The sequence below is a fragment of the Eulemur rufifrons genome, chromosome 9 (assembly GCF_041146395.1).
Source record: "Eulemur rufifrons isolate Redbay chromosome 9, OSU_ERuf_1, whole genome shotgun sequence".
Lineage (NCBI taxonomy): Eukaryota > Metazoa > Chordata > Mammalia > Primates > Lemuridae > Eulemur > Eulemur rufifrons.
The window spans coordinates 41,210,508-41,229,396 of record NC_090991.1 but is presented as its reverse complement, the minus strand read 5'-3'; the positions used below and the strand labels follow the sequence as shown (position 1 = coordinate 41,229,396).

The 18,889-nt window shown below is 44.9% G+C and overlaps 2 protein-coding genes across 4 annotated transcripts in view; both read left to right on the top strand.

Moving 5' to 3' along the window:
* The first annotated feature begins 1,900 nt into the window (after positions 1-1,900).
* On the top strand, positions 1,901-11,683 carry LOC138391673 (RAD52 motif-containing protein 1-like). Of its 3 annotated transcripts, XM_069481568.1 has the most exons (7): positions 1,901-1,996; positions 2,396-2,575; positions 5,181-5,303; positions 6,059-6,227; positions 7,396-7,494; positions 9,653-9,738; positions 11,582-11,683. In XM_069481568.1, exons 1-7 carry the CDS (start codon positions 1,901-1,903, stop codon positions 11,681-11,683), a joined length of 855 nt encoding a protein of 284 aa, XP_069337669.1. The 3 variants fall into 3 exon arrangements, with proteins under 3 accessions (XP_069337669.1, XP_069337670.1, XP_069337671.1); XM_069481569.1 differs by lacking the exon at positions 7,396-7,494; XM_069481570.1 differs by lacking the exons at positions 6,059-6,227; positions 7,396-7,494; positions 9,653-9,738.
* A 156-nt stretch (positions 11,684-11,839) lies between these two features.
* The window catches only part of LOC138392395 (leucine-rich repeat-containing protein 37B-like), a 44,479-nt gene continuing 37,429 nt past the window's right edge, over positions 11,840-18,889 (top strand). Inside the window, exons 1-5 of the mRNA XM_069483158.1 lie at positions 11,840-12,919; positions 13,160-13,237; positions 13,466-14,468; positions 16,371-16,566; positions 16,669-16,956. Coding sequence (XP_069339259.1) covers positions 12,062-12,919; positions 13,160-13,237; positions 13,466-14,468; positions 16,371-16,566; positions 16,669-16,956 — 2,423 coding nt within the window. The 5' untranslated portion in view covers positions 11,840-12,061. The remainder of the gene's footprint in view (positions 12,920-13,159; positions 13,238-13,465; positions 14,469-16,370; positions 16,567-16,668; positions 16,957-18,889) is intronic.

Genomic DNA, 18,889 nt, shown 5'->3' with positions numbered 1-18,889 from the left:
GTGCCTGTGCAAAGAATGTGTTAATTTATTCATTATTAATTCCATGTATATTTGAGTACCTAATACAATAGGAGTGTGCTGGTTACTAGAAGGAAGATAAAACATAACTATTGCTCTTGAGGTTCTTGGGGGTAAGGGTCTGGTATTAAGGTGGAGAAAGGAGTGGTGAGATGGAGAAATGGTGATAGGTGCTAATGATTTTGGGGTGGCTTGGGAGGATGGGCTATTAATAGAATCTAGATGATTAAAAATGTCTTCTCTGGATAGGATCCAGTTTGCTTGGAGGGTGCTGGTGTAGAGTAGAACTGCTTAAAGACAAGGCAAAGGCAGAAAAGGGACTGTTGGAAGAATGTCCTGCACATAGGCATCGTCAGTAAATGTCTGGCCTAACTGGGGTGTTATTCTGGCCACTCAAACTGCTTAAGCTATAAGATTTGACTATTCAGTAGGTAGTTCCCAGATTTTTGGATTTCACAAGCCAGTAAAATGTCAAAAAAATTAAACCTGATATTTCCAAGTTTTAATTTTAATGCCCAAGTAAGTGTATTAAAACAACGATTCTCTATTTATCGGCATCTTTTTATAAAACACATTTTCTTTGGTGTCAGAATTGTAGGGAGGTCATGCTTATAGAAGAAGGAAATAACAATACCTTGATTATATTGTGCTTTCCTCATTTAGCTGAGAACAGGTGAAAATTTCATCACAGACAAGCACAGGTCTCAGGACTATTATTTTTATAAACACCACAGGAGGGCCGGGCGCGGTGGCTCACGCCTGTAATCCTAGCACTCTGGGAGGCCGAGGTGAGCGGATCGTTTGAGCTCAGGAGTTTGAGACCAGCCTGAGCAAGAGCGAGACCCCATCTCTACTAAAAATAGAAAGAAATTATATAGACAGCTAAATATATATATAGAAAAAATTAGCTGGGCATGGTGTCGCATGCCTGTAGTCCCAGCTACTCGGGAGGCTGAGGCAGTAGGATCGCTTGAGCCCAGGAGTTTGAGGTTGCTGTGAGCTAAGGCTAACGCCACGGCACTCACTCTAGCCAGGGCAACAGAGTGAGACTCTGTCTCAAAAAAAAAAAAAAAAAAAAAAAAACCACCACAGGAGACTTGTTTTGCAGGGTTTCTTCTGGTTCTGACATTGTAGTTTAAAGAGTCTTAGGACTCTTTCACTCTCAGTAAGTAGCGAATTATGACGCCTAGAACACCCCTGCTCAGGCACCATCAGCTCCAGTGTTGGTGCCCTATTTGGACCCACTTTTTGATTTTTGTCCCCAAATTTACCTCTCCTTCTTTCTTACTCTGCCCACCCCCAACCTCCCACACCATCTGAAACACACATACGCAATTTATCAGAATCGCGCAGGACAACCAGGGAGTTCTTTTTAAGGATTTCATGCGACTGTTAAGGGCTTAGTGAGTTATACTTTGATTTGCGTATTTAAAACTGAAAACACTCAAGTCAAAGGATAGCACCTTTAGCGGTTATTTCCTACAAGATCAGTAGGTAGTGTTAACTCCCCAGTACCCTAGTCTCCTCCAGGAGTAAAGATGAAGCCGACTGCTATGAAGGTGTCCCTATCCTTCCATCCTGAAAGCCCATCCTAGGACTCTGCCCTAACAACACAACTCTGAGATTGGAGAGCCTTGGCTGGAGGAAGCGAATTGACTCAGAGAGCGGCCTGGGGTGGGAGGGGCGAGGGAGCGCTCAGAGTGCCGGCCCCGCCCCCGCCCCGCCCCCGCCCCGCCCCCGCCCCGCCCCCGCCCCGCCCCCGTCCTCCGCGCCGTGCCGGCCCCGCCCCTCGCATGCGTCCATTTTTTTAAAAAGCGCGGGCATGCCTTGCGCAGGCGCAGTACTGCTCGAGCCTTAGCCGCGCAGGCGTAGTGGTGGTTGGATGGCGGAGTTGGTACCTTTTGCGGTTCCCACTGACAGTGACAAAACCTTGCTAGTGTGGGAGGTGAGCTCTGGACCCACGGCGGAGGACTTGCATGTAAGCTGGGGCCAGGGTGGAGAGAGGAATGGAGAAGGCCGCCCACCCGTGACTGGGAGCTCGGGAGTCCTGCCTTGGCACCTCACCTGCTTCGTAGCCTCCACTGACGGGTTCTTAGTTCGGTAGGGGGCCCCAGCTCTCAGTTCGGTAGCGGACCCCAGCAGTCACCTAGCCCCAACAGATTTTAGAGACCCAGAGGCACCTCTCAACAGCCAGCACATTTTGCCTTCTAATGCTTCTTAAAGCTTAGAATTTAAGGGGAAAACTTGTTCATGAAATGAGAAGTGTTTCGAGTTGCACCCACTGTGGACAAGGGTTTGGGGAATAGGAGGCGACGTGAAGTTTTGTTTTCTGGCCATGAGATTTCATGCACTTATTTGGCGTGGGACCACCCCACAGAATTCTCTGTTCACAGAATTCTCCCACTTTGGCCTTCTGTATTCAGTCCGGGTCTTCCCAAACGCTGCAGTGTCTCGTCCTGGTTTCTGTGCCATCATCAAGTTTTATCCAGCAAGGGATGCCCGTAGAGCCCAAAAGGCATGCGACCGGAAGCAGCTTTTTCAGAAATCTCCAGTGAAGGTGGGTCCAAATATGGAATTCTTAGCTCCACTGGAATGAAGTGCTGAATTCAATATGCTAGTGTTTGTCTGGCATTCTGGTTTACAGAATACTCTCAGATAAATTGCCACGCTTATCTTCCAGTTCTCAGATGGAGAAACTCAAACTCAGGATGGTTAAGTGCCTTGCTTCAGGTTCATGACAAGAACTGTGAAAGCTAGAGGTCAAACCCAAACTTATTGATGCTAAATCCCATGTCATTTTGTGCTGCCCTTTAAGAAATCTTTACCAGAAGATTTCTGCTCATATTTACTTTTATGTAGATTTAAAATGTGTGAGCATGGCAAACTCTTTTTGCCAGTTGCAACATAAAGGAAGCTTTATCATCATCATCCTCATCATTACTCTCAAGCTGCCTACTCAGAACGCCCTTTAGTTCCCAGAACATGGGAACATTTTTTTAATGCACTGTAAAAACCGGATTCCATACTAACCTGCCAGCCAATTTCACTTTCCCAGAGACACAGAATGATCTCTTGTGCCTCAGTTAAACCATCTTTCATTTTTTCAAGGACCATTTCAGTTCCTTATTGGCTACTTGATCTGGCTACTTCCTACTGACTTTGCTGCCTTTTCTTGTCCATATTCCTTTCTTCATTGATTTAACCTTGATTGAATCTGAGAACTCTACTTAGTGACTCCAGGTATACTACTCCATTTCTGTAGCCTGTCCGACACCCTCTTCAATCCTGGCTCCACTTCCTGTGATTGAAATGATTACCTGTCAGACATTCTTTAATTTTTGGACTATGATCTGCTTAACCAGTGACCATCTCACATAACCACTCAGATATCACAGATAGTGCTGGAAATATTAGGAAATAGTTACTTGGTATCATTTTGTGAGTAATGAGTTTTTAGTGCTCTTTGGACATTAAGACCATTCCATAAGCTTTAGGTTTTGAGAATTTCACAGCATAAAGCCCATCACCAATAGAGTGATGAAGGAAATGATCTACGAGTCAATATATAGTTGAGAGGAGAAGGCATTCATATTATTATAGATGTATTTATGTATTAAATACATTTATTTACCTAACTCAGAGTTTGGGTTACCATGCCCCCAAAATTGTCATCTACTTTAATGACATATTCTTTTATACTTTGGCAAGTACACATAGTTCTTGTCTTTTCTGCCTTTTATAAATACAGAGAATAACATTTTAAAATAAAATTGAGGACAGGCCTAAGGCAGCTGAAAGAGTTTTTTCAGTGGCGTGAAAGAAAATGGTTGCCAGCAAGAACCGGCAAGGTTATCCAGGTGACAACTGTCTGTATTATCTAGGGTCCCAGAGCCCTTCTGAGGCTTCTTGGTTGTCCAGAAAAGCTCCAGGCTGACTCACAACACGGGCAAGTCTCCCTTTCAGCATCCAGCATTCAAAAGTTAGCCTTCATTTCTCCTTCCCAACAGGTATTATCTCCATCTCTTCAGTTGGAGAAAGTAATTTCATTTTTTATTTACTCATTCCTTCATTCCTTCACTCAATCAACAAGACAATCAATCCTCTATTATATGCCAAGAACTCCGCTTGGTTCTGGGAATGAGAAAAGAATAAGACACGGTTCCCTCGGGCACTTAAGAAGCTTATAAACCAGTGATAGAGGAAGATGCATAAATAAGTCAATAAAGAATTAATAAGGCTTTGATTTTACCTGTATTATTTGAATTTTATGACTATATTCATGTACTACACTTTTCAAAAAATGAAATAGACATGTAAGAAAGAACTAGTGATGCAAGAAATCCACAGTGATGTGGAAAATGTTTAAAGAAGCTTCTTAATGCAGATGAACCTCTAATTGTTTTCATTGCTTGTGAAATTTATAGAGGTATGTATATTACCTCTTCTGACAGGGGTTAATAACTTGGGAAGAGGGGTGGTTGTGGGATCATCTTACCTGCTCTTCAGGCCATATTCTCAAGCAGGAGCTACTGGATAGGAAGACTGAAATGATTTCTTTTCTTTGCTCAATTACTACCCTATGATTTACCTCTGCAGGGCTTCCTTAGTTGCTTTCATCATCACTGTTCACCACCAGAGGTCAGGGGAATTTTCCAATTAATCAGGGACCCTGAAAATGATTCAGAAAAGTACTGTGGCTTAAACATAATGGATAATACTTATTTAGGGCTCAGTATGAATTAGTGCTTATAGTGTTCTATCCCGTTTAGTCTTCACATCCATTTCATGAAATCTGTATTGGTAAATCTCATGTGTATCCAAAATAGAATCTCTTCCCAGCACTTTGGGAGGCTGAGGTGGGAGGATCGCGTGAGGCCAGGAGTTCGAGACCAGCCTGGGCAACACAGCAACACCTTATCTCTACAAAAAAAAAAAATTATAAAATTAGCTGGGAACGGTGGTGTGCACCTGTAGACCCAGCTATACGGGAAGCTGAGGCAGGAGGATTGCTTTAGCCTAGGAGTTGGAGGGTGCAGTGAGCTAGGATCGCACCACTGCCTTCCAGCCTGGGCAACAGAGCACGACCCTGTCTCTAAATAAATAAACAAAATAAAGTCTCTGGCAGGTTGTGATATTTGTGGGTTTATCTCTTGTCACTTTAGGTTCGTCTTGGCACCAGACATAGGGCAGTAGAACATCAGGCTCTTGCCCTAAACAGCTTCCAATGCCAAGAACTGGCACATTACTACTTTGGTTTCAATGGATGGTCAAAAAGGATCATCAAGGTAAACCTTATAGATTTTCTTTCACTAACTACACTTTCCCTTTAACACTGAAATCCTAGACTTTAGACAGAAGGACTGAACTGGGTTGTGGGAAGGAGGTATGAGAGACCTCCTACTGTTGAGGGTAAGTGGATGTTTCTGAATTGCCCTGCCACCTAGAATTTATAATAAACTCAGTCCCTTGGATGGTGGTCTCCATAATTCTCTCTAGCGTTTGTGTGGCATATAATAAAAATGGTCATCTATATCTAGTAATTCATTTGTAAATCTTGCTTAATTTTGTTTGTTTTTGTTTTTTGAGACAGAGTCTCACTCTGGTGCCCGGGCTAGAGTGCTGTGGCGTCAGCCTAGCTCACAACAACCTCAAACTCCTGGGCTCAAGCAATCCTTCTGCCTCAGCCTCCCGAGTAGCTGGGACTACAGGCATGTGTCACCATGCCAAGCTAATTTTTTCTATATATTTTTAGTTGTCCAGATAATTTCTTTCTATTCTTTAGTAGACACAGGGTCTCACTCTTGCTCAGGCTGGTCTCGAACTCCTGACCTCGAGTGATCCTCCCGCCTCAGCCTCCCAGAGTGCTAGGATTACAGGCGTGAGCCACGGCGCCCAGCCAAGTCTTACTTGATTTTGAAGCTATAGGACATATCAACTGTTAGCTGGGATTACCAGAGTTTAGTTTTTATTTCTAATAATAAAACATTTTGAAGTCTACATTAAGATCTTAAGAAGAACCTTTAATTCAAAATCCTAACAGCTTCAGGAACTTTCTGACCTTGAAGAAAGGGAAAATGAAGATATTGTGGCACCGCTTCAGAAGCAAAGCCTGAAGTTCTTCTGTGCTGTAGAGGTGCTGTTGCCATCCTATGAGTGCAGCAGTGCCGGAGCTGGCGTGGCAGAGGAGCCTGTGCATCAACTGGAGGAAGGTCTGTTTTCAGTGGGGGGAAGGATCTCTCTTTTTTCTTACTTTCTAAAACTCATCTTTTCAGATACATATCAGACCCTCCACTTGCTAAGCTACTAAAGTCCTGAGCAGAGTTTTTCTCCCTTATATTATGGGTTTTTACCTTAGGCAATACCTGACAGAAACGTTAAATTAAAAATTTTAGAGCTGACCTCTTGCCAAGAAGCTTAGGAGGAGGAAGGAAATAATGTTTTTCCCGTGTTTGGTTAAGACCTTGCTTTGTGTTAAAATATTCCTTCACCAGCCTGAGCAAGAGCGAGACCCCATCTCTACTAAAAATAGAAAGAAATTATATGGACAGCTAAAAATATATATAGAAAAAATTAGCCGGGCATGGTGGTGCAGGCCTGTAGTCCCAGCTACTCGGGAGGCTGAGACAGGAGGATCGCTTGAGCTCAGGAGTTTGAGGTTGCTGTGAGCTAGGCTGACGCCACGGCACTCACTTTAGCCTGGGCAACAGAGTGAGACTCTGTCTCAAAAAAAAAAAAAAAAAAAAAAAAATATTCAAATACAGATCTTTTGTAGCTTTCAGTTGTCCCAGCAAAATCATCCTCTAACAAAATCTCCTGTGTAAACATGCAGTCCTTTTTCTACTCAGGGAAGGGCTTGAACAGAAAAAGAATCAAATATAGATACGTAGAAAGGGTATTCAGTTGATACTAAGTTTTTCTAGAATCCATGGCCCACAGGCTTAGGGTTCTAAGTCAGGTAGGTGAGTGGAGTGAAGTGGGCTCCTGTGGGTGATGCCCGCGGAGGGGCCAGACCATCTGTACCACCACCAAACCTTTTTCAGGATGTGATTCCAGCCCTTGATGCACAGGAGGTAGGGTCTGTAGCAGTGTAGCCTCAGCTGGTCGACTTGAAATCTGTGGGTGAAGTAGACTTGCGCCAAGTTTCTGGCTTGTATCTCCCTTGTAGTCCTTCAGGAACTTCCAGACTAGATAGAGGCAGTGAAAATGAGCCCTGCCAGGAGGTACCCACAACAGTACCATTCAACCATACCATTGTGTTCTGTTTGCCCTCGATCACTAAGACACTGATCTAAGAATCATGGATGCATTTACATGTTTTAAACATCTAACAATTATTCAGATACGCATTTTAAATCCATTTGTTTTGGTTGGATTTAGGACCATTATCGTTCCCTATGGAAAGGAAGACAGCTCAGAAGCTTGCTATTCAGAAGGCTCTGTCAGATGCATTCCAGAAACTATTGATTGTAGTTTTAGGTAAGACTTTCTATTTTTATTTTTTACTTTTATAATTCTTTTTTTTTTTTTTTTGGTGAGATAGTCTTGCCCTGTCGCCCGGGCTAGAGTACAGTGGCGTCATCATAGCTCACTGCAACTTCGAACAACTGGGCTCAGCGATTCTCCTGCCTCACCCTCCTGAGAACCTGGGACTACAGGCATGCACCAGCATGCCCAGCTAATTTTTCTACTTTTGTAGAGACGGCATCTTGCTCTTGTTCAAGGCTCCAGTTCAAGGCTGCTCTTGAACTTCTGGCCTCAAGCAATCCTTCTTCATTGACCTCCCAGAATGCTAGGATTACAGGCATGAGCCACTGCGCCCAGCTATTTCTATAATTTTAAATAAGTTTTAAAAATAGAGACACGGTCTCACTATGTTGCCCAGGCTAGTCTCAAACTCCTGGGCTTAAGCGACCCTCCTGCCTCTGCCTCCCAAAGTGCCGGGATTATAGGTGTGAGTACCTGTACCCGGCCAGTAAGACTTTCTTGGTTGTCCCTGAAGGACTTCAGTTTCAATGAGCAAGTAAACTCGTTTTGAAAAGTTAATTTGATGAAAATATGGATATCTAAACATTCCACATTATGCTTTTGTTCAATAAATTCTTTTACAGCAACAGTCTCAGATTTGTTCTTTGTGACATTTATGAGAAAAATGAGAGCAAATATTGTCCCCAGTTTATAGGTGTGGAGTGACTTGCCTCAGTTCACACAGAAAGTGTTTGATCCAAGTCTTCTTTCTCAATTGCTTGCCTGTCGTACAGAATACTGACTCTCAACTTTAGACACGTGGGTTTGAGTCCTAACTCTGTCTTCTAGATTTTTAATGCCATTTTAGGTTTTATAGCCAGAGAGATTTGAAGATGTTTAATATCTCTAAGCTGCAATCTCTTTCTCTGCAAACTGAGGTTAGTAATTCAACCTACCTTATCGGGGATATTGTAAGAGTAAATGAGATGACAAATGCAAAAACTCAGAACTATGCTTACATAGGAAACAGACAAAATATGTTAACTATTATTATCATTGTTTTCTAGCTGAATAAATAGATAAATAAACTCTATTGAAGAGAGTTTATTAGATTATGCTTTATGAATCAAGAATTCACTTTCAGCTTTAATTTCTGGCACTGACATTGGGCGAATACGATTCTTATGTAATAACTGGCTGCTTTCATGTGAGCCTTGAGAGTGGTCATGCTGTTGAACGGCATTGATTATGTCCCCTGTTGAGTTTTACAGCAGTGTCAATGTTATGGTTTGTGCTCAAAGGAAACTTGATGCACACAGAGTCCCTGCAAAGAATTGCTCTTCTGCTTCACAGCTCTGAAGGCTTAGAGACTGAGAAATCCTAGCTAAGTTACCAGAGACCCTTATTTGTTTAAAAGAGATGGCCCTGATTGGTCTCAGCCTTCCAACCCGGGCAGCCCTTCTAGTGAAAGTCTTACTTCCCTGGTTATCAGGTTGAATTTGCGTGAACTGTCAAGTCCGAGTAATAATCTTCAAGAACCAAACTAGGTGTCTGGGTTATTTACCTCTCCCTAGTAAGTGAAGATATCCCTCATACATACTCAAAACTCGTTAGACCAAAAGCCTTACAGCTCTAGTTTGCCTTGAAGGAAGTTGTATTGTCTATACGGTATGTGGGCCAGTTTCTGCCAATAAAATGTTCAAATGCTTTCTCTCTGCGAAGCTTTGTCCATTGTGTCTGGTGGCATTTTGTTTCCCAGGGAGTAGACACTTGCCCCTTGCTTCTAATATAAAGTGTCCACTAGTCCCAGGGTCTCTATCCCAGCTTTGAACTCACTTTGACCTCCACCTAATGCCTTACTATTTAATCATATTATGATTGAACATTCTTGTTTTTACATTTTTTGCTTCCTATAAATTATAAATTACATAGTTCCTGTCTGTAAGATCATAAAGTTTTTTGAACCAAACAAAGTTGACACTTCACACATATTTTCAATAAATAGTTATGTTAAAAACTCAAGTGTGAGATGAGGAAACTTCTAGGAAAATGCCCTTATTTTCTGCTTTTAGAGATCAAAAGAATGTCTCATCATGGGGTACCACCATTATATGCAGTAAGTTTTAGAACAAAGAAAATTCTGAATTAATCTTTGTTAACTTTATTTCAGAAAGTCGTAAAATAGCTGTGGCATACAGACCCAGTGAAGAGATCGTAGATGTCAGAAGTGAAGAAGAACTACATGATTTAATTCAAGTATGTGGAGATAAAAGCTTAAGGGTAACATAGCCAGTGTAGCCATAATTCAAAACAATCAGCAGGATTTGGAAGACTTCAGCATGTATCATTCTTAGGAACATGTGAAACTCCGAAACTGCTTTTGAGTGTGGGGTATTTCTGGGGCTTTTATTGAAGTCCTGGCCCTTGGCTCTGACCCCTTATTTGAAGTTTGGAGAGCAGAATTGAAGACTATTAGAATACTACTACTATTGTAGACACAAGAGAGGGCTTAGTCTCTCCCACCAGGGGTTAGGGATTCTGGGCTGCTTGAAGACAGGCCCTTTTAGAACTCCCCTTAAATAAGATCCAGGGATTTGGGCAGAAAATAACAATTGCCTTAAATGTGATTATGCTATAGCTTTCGAAAACTATTATGTCTTTCAAATGTGGCTTATTACCTAGAGCTCAACATCTCCTATGTATCTTGGATGGAATATTTTGCTGATGATCCTTTCTGTAGATCAATTACAGTCATGTGCCACATAACGACGTTTTGGTCAACAACAAACCACATAAGTGATGGTGATTCCATAAGAATATAATGGGGTTGCCCTATACAGGTGTACCTTTTTTTAATGTTTTATACTGTATTTTTGCTGTACCTTTTCTGTTTAGATACATAAATACTTACCATTGTGTTACAGTTGCCTACAGTATTTGGCACCAATATGTGCTGTATAGGTTTGTAGCCTAGGAGCAATAGGCCATACCATATAGCCTGGGTGTGTGTTAGGATATACCATCTAGGTTTGTGTCAGTGCTCTCTATGATGTTTGCACAGCAACAAAATTGCCCAATGATGTATTTTTCAAGCTCCTCCTCACATGGCAAGCAATGTATAACTGTATATGAAATCCTTTAATTAGGGATTAAGTTGCTAAAGTAATATCTAAAATAGTCATTATTTACTATGTATAGGATTTTTTTTTTTAGGAGCAAAAAATGTGTTTCGTGTTAGTGGGAACTTAATTTGGGGCTAGATGTTTGATTATTTCACTGGCTCCAGAGTTGTAAAGTGTTTTGTTTTGAAGAAAGGAGAGAAAGTGGTTGCATTCTGAAAAAGTATGTGAAGTTTTTTTCCATGTAAAATAATTATTTTAATTCTATTTAAATAAAACCAGTGAAGGTAATGTCAAACGTTAAGAATACTAGCTTCCTGTGAAATGTGAAAGGAAGGAAGGAAGTCAGCACTGATTTGAGAAATACGATTGTAACAACAGGTCCATCCCTAAATGAGGCGCATCTTGGAATCACTTCCAACTTAAAACCATTACTATGCACCAAGCCATGTGCTAGACACTGGGAAAAAAGATGAAGCACCTCAGTTTACATATTACAGGGTGTAGCAAACAATCAACAAGTCATAAAATAGATAGGAAGCATTGTGAATTAAGTCAGTTGGTTTCTATTATACTGGTATTTCAAGGAAATTATTTAACCTGCTGACTTTAAGATCCTAAGTGTCTTCTCCATGTGTGCACACAGGATAGACCTCTGAAAAGTGGCATAGTTACTTCTGGGTTAATGGCTGTGTTTGGCCAAGGCAGGATGGGGGGAGTTTGCCCATGCTGACTTAAAGGGCTGTTCACTCGGATTCACACATTGGCTCCTAGACTGAATTGCACAACTCCTAAAACCCATCCTACAGAAATTTGGAGTCATCACTGATTCTGTGGCAGCCCCTATCTAATAGAGTGGTGAATGAATTATCAAAGGTGGAACAAAGGATACTGAAAGTTGAGGAAAAATGGTAACATTTTCGAGTAAATAACCGTAATGTGTGTTCTGCCTGCCACCCTAACTGGCGCTCATTTTGCAGGTCAGTTGCGTTTCTTGGAAGCAGTCCTGCCAGGGAGAAGAAGAATATCTCTCAGATTTTAGCTTGGAGGAAGACAAGTTCAGGCTGCCAAAACTGGACTGACACTTCTGAATGTACGGAGAGGCGAGGCCCTGTGACTTCCTTGGGAAGCTCAGCCCGTCCCTACCCCAGTGGGCTACTGGAGTTCTGGGGCCACCCGGGTCTGTGGCCCAAATGCTGCCTCGCTAAGGGGGTAGTGGTGTTCCTGTGGGGGACAGTTGTACCTCTGCAGGGGAAGAGAAGCTTGGGCCCAGTGATTGTGGGGAAAAGCGCGCCCTGGTGGCACGCAGCGGATCTGGGCCTGAGCTAAATAAAGGCCGCTGCGGAAACACAGGTGTCATAGATAAAGGGTGTGGTCGGGGCGCCTTTGCTACAGGCGCGCGCGCGGCAGGGCTGCCATAAGTGTTCCGGCTCCCGCTCGCGCAGGAGCCTCTGCACATAATGTCCCTACTGCGCCTCTGGACCCTACGGGTCCTTCTCGCGTGGCAATCTTTGTGGCTGCTGGGCCAGGCAGCTCCGCTTCGGGGGTGGGCCCGGGACCCGGTCCCGCTGACCTCTGAACCCCGAGGACCGACCGAGCCCTGGTCTGCCCGCTCCTCTGATCCCCCACCCGAATCGCCCCCTGCGCTTACACCCTCGGCACACCCCGAGGGCTTTGCTTACCTGGGGTCCTCTGCTTCTCCCCAGATGTCGGCCCCGCCTCAGGAGTTGACTGAGACTTTGGCTCCCTTCCTGGACACGGGTTCAGCTCAAGAGCTGCCTCCAGGGCCTGATCGGTTTGCTGTTCCACATCGGGATCCCAATGACAAGCTGACTCGACAACAAAGGCTCCTGGAGGCGGTTCCAGTGCTAGGTTGGGATCAGACTCAAGTCGTAGCTGTGCCTCCTCTACTCAGAAGTAAGATTCAAGCTGTAGGTCTAGATCAGGCTTCAGATCACCAGGCATCTGAAATACTTGTTCCACCTCTACATAGTCAGAGTTCAAGACCAGCAAGGTTTATTATTTCACCAAAGAACCTAAAGAATGATCTAGCTCAGCATCGACGGCTTGGTAAGATGGATCCTGGAACTTCAAATCAATTTGCATCAAAACCTCAGCATGAACAACAAACTCTACAGGATGATGCTTATCTAGATCCAAGTATGGGGATAGTTTATCCTACTGGTCTACCTCCGGAATTCCCAGAGAACGTAGTTGAGCCTCCAAGGTCCCCTGAACTTTCTCAATTCCACCTAGGGGATGAAACTGAAAATCCAGAGACCCCTGAGGAGATCCAATCTTCTTCACTCCAGCAAGAAGCCTCAGAACAATCCCCTGAGGAGGTAGAACCTTCTTCAACCCCGCAGGAGGTCCCAGCTCAGCAGCTACCTGGTAGTGAAGAGGTTGTAGCTCACCCATCAATTCGTCATGAAGTGAATGTTCGGACTGCAGCTCAGCACTCACTCTTCTCCAGAGGCACAGTTAAACCTGTGGATCTGGAGCTTACAGTAACTCCAGAGGCAGGTGACAACATTGAACCTACTCCAAGTCAGCAGCAGGCCCCAGCTCAGCCTCCAGAGCACCCAGAGGAGGTAGAACCTTCCTCAACCCAACAAGAGGCCCCAGCTCCTGAGGAAGTTGAACCTCCCTCAACCCAACAAGAAGGCCCAGTTCAAAGACCAGAGCTCTCCGAGGAGGTGGAACCTTCTGCTACCCAGGAGGAGACCCCAGCTGAGTCTCCAGGCTTTCCTGTGGAGGCTGAACCATTCCCCAGTGAGCAGGAGCAGCCAGCTCAGCCTTCTGAGTCTCCTGGAGAGCACGAACCTTCTGAAACCCAGCAGGAGGCCACAACTGAAACTCCAGAGTTCCCCATGGAGAGTCTCGCTGAAACTCCACTGAATCATGAGGTGACAGTTCAACCTCCAGGTGAGGATCAACCTCATCATTATAACTTGCCCCATGTTACAGTTAAACCTCCCGATGTGGAGGTTACCATAACCTCAGAGCCAACCAAGGAGACTGAATCTTCTGCAGCCCAGCAGGAGGCCCCATTTCAGCCTCCAGAGCATCTTGAGGAGGTGGAACCTTCTGCCACCCAGGAGGAGACCCCAGCTGAGTCTCCAGGCTTTCCTATGGAGGCTGAACCTTCCCCGAGTGAGCAGGAGCAGCCAGCTCAGCCTTCTGAGTCTCCTGAGGAGAGTGAACCTTCTATGACCCAGCAGGAGGCCATAGCTCAAGCTCCAGAGTCCCCTGTGGAGATTATAGCTCAAATTCCACTGAATTATGAGGTGACATTTCAACCTCATAGTTATAATTTGCCCCATGTTACAGTTAAACCTCCGGATGTGGAGGTTACCATATCTTCAGAGCCTACCAAGGAGACTGAATCTTATCCAGCCCAGCAGCAGGCCCTAGTTGAGCCTCCAGAGCATCTTGAGGAGGTGGAACCTTCTGCGACCCAGGAGCAGACCCCAGTTGAGTCTCCAGGCTTTCCTGTGGAGGCTGAACCATTCCCCAGTGAGCAGGAGCAGCCAGTTCAGCTTTCTGAGTCTCCTGGAGAGCATGAACCTTCTGAAACCCAGCAGGAGGCCACAATTGAAACTCCAGAGTTCCCCATGGAGAGTCTCGCTGAAACTCCAATGAATCATGAGGTGACAGTTCAACCTCCAGGTGAGGATCAACCTCATCATTATAACTTGCCCCATGTTACAGTTAAACCTCCCGATGTGGAGGTTACCATAATCTCAGAGCCGACCAAGGAGACTGAATCTTCTGCAGCCCAGCAGGAGGCCCCATTTCAGCCTCCAGAGCATCTTGAGGAGGTGGAACCTTCTGCCACCCAGGAGGAGACCCCAGCTGAGTCTCCAGGCTTTCCTGTGGAGGCTGAACCTTCCCCGAATGAGCAGGAGCAGTCAGCTCAGCCTTCTGAGTCTTCTGAGGAGAGTGAACCTTCTCTGACTCAGCAGGAGGCCATAGCTGAAGCTCCAGAGTCCCCTGTGGAGATTATAGCTCAAACTCCACCAAATTATGAGGTCACAGTTCAACCTCATAGTTATAATTTGCCCCATGTTTCACTTAAACCTCCAGATGTGGAGATTACCATATCTTCAGAGCCTACCAAGGGGACTGAATCTTATCCAGCCCAGCAGCAGGCCCTAGTTGAGCCTCCAGAGCATCTTGAGGAGGTGGAACCTTCTGCCACCCAGGAGGAGACCCCAGCTGAGTCTCCAGGCTTTCCTGTGGAGGCTGAACCTTCCCCAAGTGAGCAGGAGCAGTCAGCTCAGCCTTCTGAGTCTCCTGAGGAGAGTGAACCTTCTCCGACCCAGCAGGAGGCCATAGCTCAAGCTCCAGCATCCCCTGTGGAGATTATAGCTCAAACTCCACCAAATTATGAGGTGACAGTTCAACCTCATAGTTATAATTTGCCCCATGTTACAGTTAAACCTCCAGATGTGGAGGTTACCATCACTTCAGAACCTACCAAGGAGACTGAATCTTCTGCAGCCCAGCAGGAGCAACAAGCTCAGTCTCCCGAGCATCATGAGGTAACAGTTTCTCAAGTTCAGCCTCCAATATTACACTATGGCACTATAAAACCTGTGGATCATGTAGTTACCACAACTCCAGAGTCCACTAATGAAGTTGAAATTCCAACCCAACAGGAGGCCCCAGCTCAGTCTTCAGTGTCCCCTCAGCAGTTTCAGCAGCCAAACTTCCTTGAAAAGGATGAACATTCTCTAGTCCATCAAGGGGTCCCAACACAGCCTGAAGAGCTTCCTGTGGAACCATCTCCAAGCCAGCAGGAAATCTCAGCATTACCTCAAGAGCCCCCTGTGGGTGTTGGACCGTCTCCAGGTCAGCAACAGCATGCAACTCAGCCCCCAGCATCCTATACAGTTTTCAGTCCAATTGATGATGTAGTGACATTTTCACCTCTAGATCTGCCTATGATTTTCAGAGGTCATTCAATGTTGCCTAAAACCACAGTTAAACATGTGGATTTGGACATTACCATAACTACAGCAGAGCCCACTACGAATGCTGAGCCTTACCCAGTCCAGTGGGAGGGCACTGCTCAGTCTACAGTTTCCACTGAACAGGCTGAATTTTCTGCAATCCAGTCTCATCCCTTTGCCCCACTTCACAATCCCCCTGCAATGTTTGGATCTTCTGTAGCCCAGCCAGAAGCCACAGCTCAAGCTCCAGGTCACCCTAAGGAGTTAATACGTTCTCCAGTCCAACAGGAGGCCCCAGCTGAGCCACCAGCATCCCCTATGGAGGTTGAACCATCTGGGACCCAGCAGGAAGCCTTGGGGCATCCTCCAAAGTCCACTGAAGAGATCAGATCTTCTCCACCTCAGCAGCAGTTTCCAGCTCAGCCTTCAGAGCCCCATAAAGAGGTTATAGCTCACCCTTCAGTGAATTATGAGATGACAGTTCCATCACCAGGTCAGGATCAAGCCCAATATACAACATTGCCCACTCTCACAGTTCAACCTTTGGACCTGTGGCTTACCAAAACTCCAGAACACTCTAAAGAGGTCAGACTTTCTTCAATCATGCAGGAGACCCCAACTCAGCCTCCAGAGCCACCTAAGGAGGCTGTAGCTCAGCCTCCTGTGAATTATGAGATGACAGTTCCAACACCAGGTCAGAGTCAAGCTCAGCATCCAGTGTTGCCCAGTGTCACAGTTAGTCCTTTGGACCTCGGGCGTAACATAATTCCAGTGTTCACTGCAGAGGATGAACATTCTATAGCTCCTTCTTCAGAGCATCCTGAGGTGACAATTCCACATCCAGACCAGATTCAGACTCAGCAGCCAAACTTGAATGAAGTCACAGTTAAACCTTTGGGCCAGGAATTTACTGTAACTTCAGAACACACTGCAGAGATTAAACCTTCTCCAACCATGCAGGAGACCCCAACTCAGCCTCCAGAGCTGCCTAAGGAGGTTATAGCTCCTGCGTATTCTGAGATAACAGTTCCAACACCAAGTCAAGCTCAAGCTCAACATCCAGCGTCACCCAGTGTCCCAGTTCAACATTCGGACCTGGAGTTTACCGAGAGTTCAGTATCCACCACGCAGGCTGAACATCCTGTCGCTCTGGAGAAGCCTGTAGCCCCACCTCCAGACCAGGTTCAGACTCAGCCTCCAAAGCTGCCTGAAGTTACGGGTCAACCTTCTGAGATGGATTTTACTGTAAATTACGTCTCAGAACGGAATGCCACCAACATATGTGAGCTCTGTACCTGCAAAGATGAGACATTGTCATGTGTTGGTCTCAGCCCAAAGCAGAGGCTCCGCCAAGTGCCTGTGCAGGAGCCTAATGCCTATAATGGCACCTTCACCATCTTGTAAGCATCACCTTTCCTCCTTGGTTCTCTGCACCTGGCTCGTGTGGCAGCATTTTCCTTGAGACCTTCCTGGGCCTTCTTCATTGACTCACTTTCTCCCTTTACCCTTTACTTGTCAACTTTTCCTTATCCTCATTCTCCTTCTTACTATTGTGCCCCTTCTCCAAACTTTTCCTTGTGCTTACTCTTCCTTTTCCTTAACCATTTTTATTTAGCCCCATCATATCCTGCTTAACCTCTGCCCCTGTGTTTGCTCCACTGTCTTGACAGTGGGGTGTCCCTCTCCCCGTCTCATTAGTGATGATACAACAAAGTGGTTAAGAGGGGTTCTGGAGCCAGCCTGCCTGGGTTTGAACCCAGGCCTGTCATTTATTAGCTTTGTGACCTTGCGCAAGTTATTCTGCTCTGTGACTCAATTTCCTCATCTTTAACATGGGGATTATGGTAGTTACCATTTCATAGGATTGTTGTGAGATCTAGGTGTGTGAGTACATGTAATGCATATATCAGTGCCTGGCATACCTACGAATGTTAGCTGCTATTATTAGTATTCAGTTCCTTAGTTATGTCCAGAACTCATCCTTGTACCTGGCTTTCTATATGTAGCAGCCATTTTGTGCCCAACCCAGGGCAAAGTATGACATTGTCTCTAGAGCATGAAAATGATAGGTGGGAAGAAAGGGAATAGGCATAAAAAGGGAGGTGATTTATAATGAAGTACTACGAGAGATGCAGACCAGAGGCACCGTAATTCACCGGAATCTATAATCACTGAGGTGTGGAGGTCAGGGGAAAGCTCCCCGCATAAGCTGAAACTTTATCTGGGGCTTAAAGAGTGGCTATAATTTGTTAAATAGAAAGAAAAATAGGCAGTAAAGCCTAGGCAAAGACATGGCTGCAGGCATGATGGGGATTTAGTAGACAGTCTGGCTGCAAAGAATTGGGTTAGGAAGCAATGAAAGACGTGACTATGAGAAAGCTTGAATATCAGATGTGGGAGTTTGAAAGTTATGCGATGAGGTGTGGAGAGCCATTGAAGGTTCTCAAGCAAGAGAGAGAAATGATTAAGACAGGAGGATTATTTTGGAATCCACACATAGAGTGCTCTAGAGGGGAAAGCTTAACTCGGGGGGACCAAATAGAAAGCTCTAGCAAAATCTAGGAGTAAAATGAGAAAGGGGCTAAATCCCAGTGGCTGTGACAGGAGTGGGAAGAAAGTCCTGGCAACACGACAAACAGAACAGACAGGATTTAGTGACTGACTAGGGAGTCGGGTGATGGTGTGTACAGGGAAGGGAGAAATCAAATGTGACTCCAAGCTTTCTGTCCTGGACGATGAAGAGAATGATGGTGGTGTGACAAGTGGAAGTGCAGCAGTCCGGGAAGAGAGTCAGTTTGAGGGAGGGAGTTTAGTTTGGATATTTTTAAATTTGTTAAAGGTGAGCATTAAGCAACCAGAAGCTTCTGGTTGAATGGAAATGTGCACTAGGCAGATGAGCAGACCGGTGTCTGTTTGGCTGCTTTCTGCCCCCCCGCCTCCCCCCCCACTGGCAAACTGGATGAGGAAACTGAACTGAACTGAAACTAGAAACTGAGTAAGTAAAATTGTTGCTGAGGACCGAGGACAGAGTTAAAGGTAGATTCAGAGTCACCCACAGAGTTGAAACTGAACATAAGGTACCTAACAGCTTTCTTTTCTTTCTTGCTTGCTTGCTTGCTTGCTTGCTTTCTGAGGAACTCAAATACTTTAATTTGCTACATTAAGAGAAAATTAAGTCATTCAACATATATGCTCAAACTGGGGAAACAATGGCCAAATAGTGAATGCATAAAACTTAAACATATCAATATATATAAAGTATTTTCAAAAACTGGGAGAATGTAGAAATTAAGGAAGCAGTTAAAAACTACAATATTTTATATATGTAAAAAT

Bases quoted from the DNA above. Each gene is read 5' to 3' on its own strand.
- LOC138391673 (XM_069481568.1), top strand. From the start codon at position 1,901: ATGGCGGAGTTGGTACCTTTTGCGGTTCCCACTGACAGTGACAAAACC. The intron at 1,997-2,395 runs GTAAGCTGGGGC...ACCACCCCACAG, and splicing joins CCACGGCGGAGGACTTGCAT to AATTCTCTGTTCACAGAATT. The intron at 6,228-7,395 runs GTCTGTTTTCAG...GGTTGGATTTAG, and splicing joins TGTGCATCAACTGGAGGAAG to GACCATTATCGTTCCCTATG.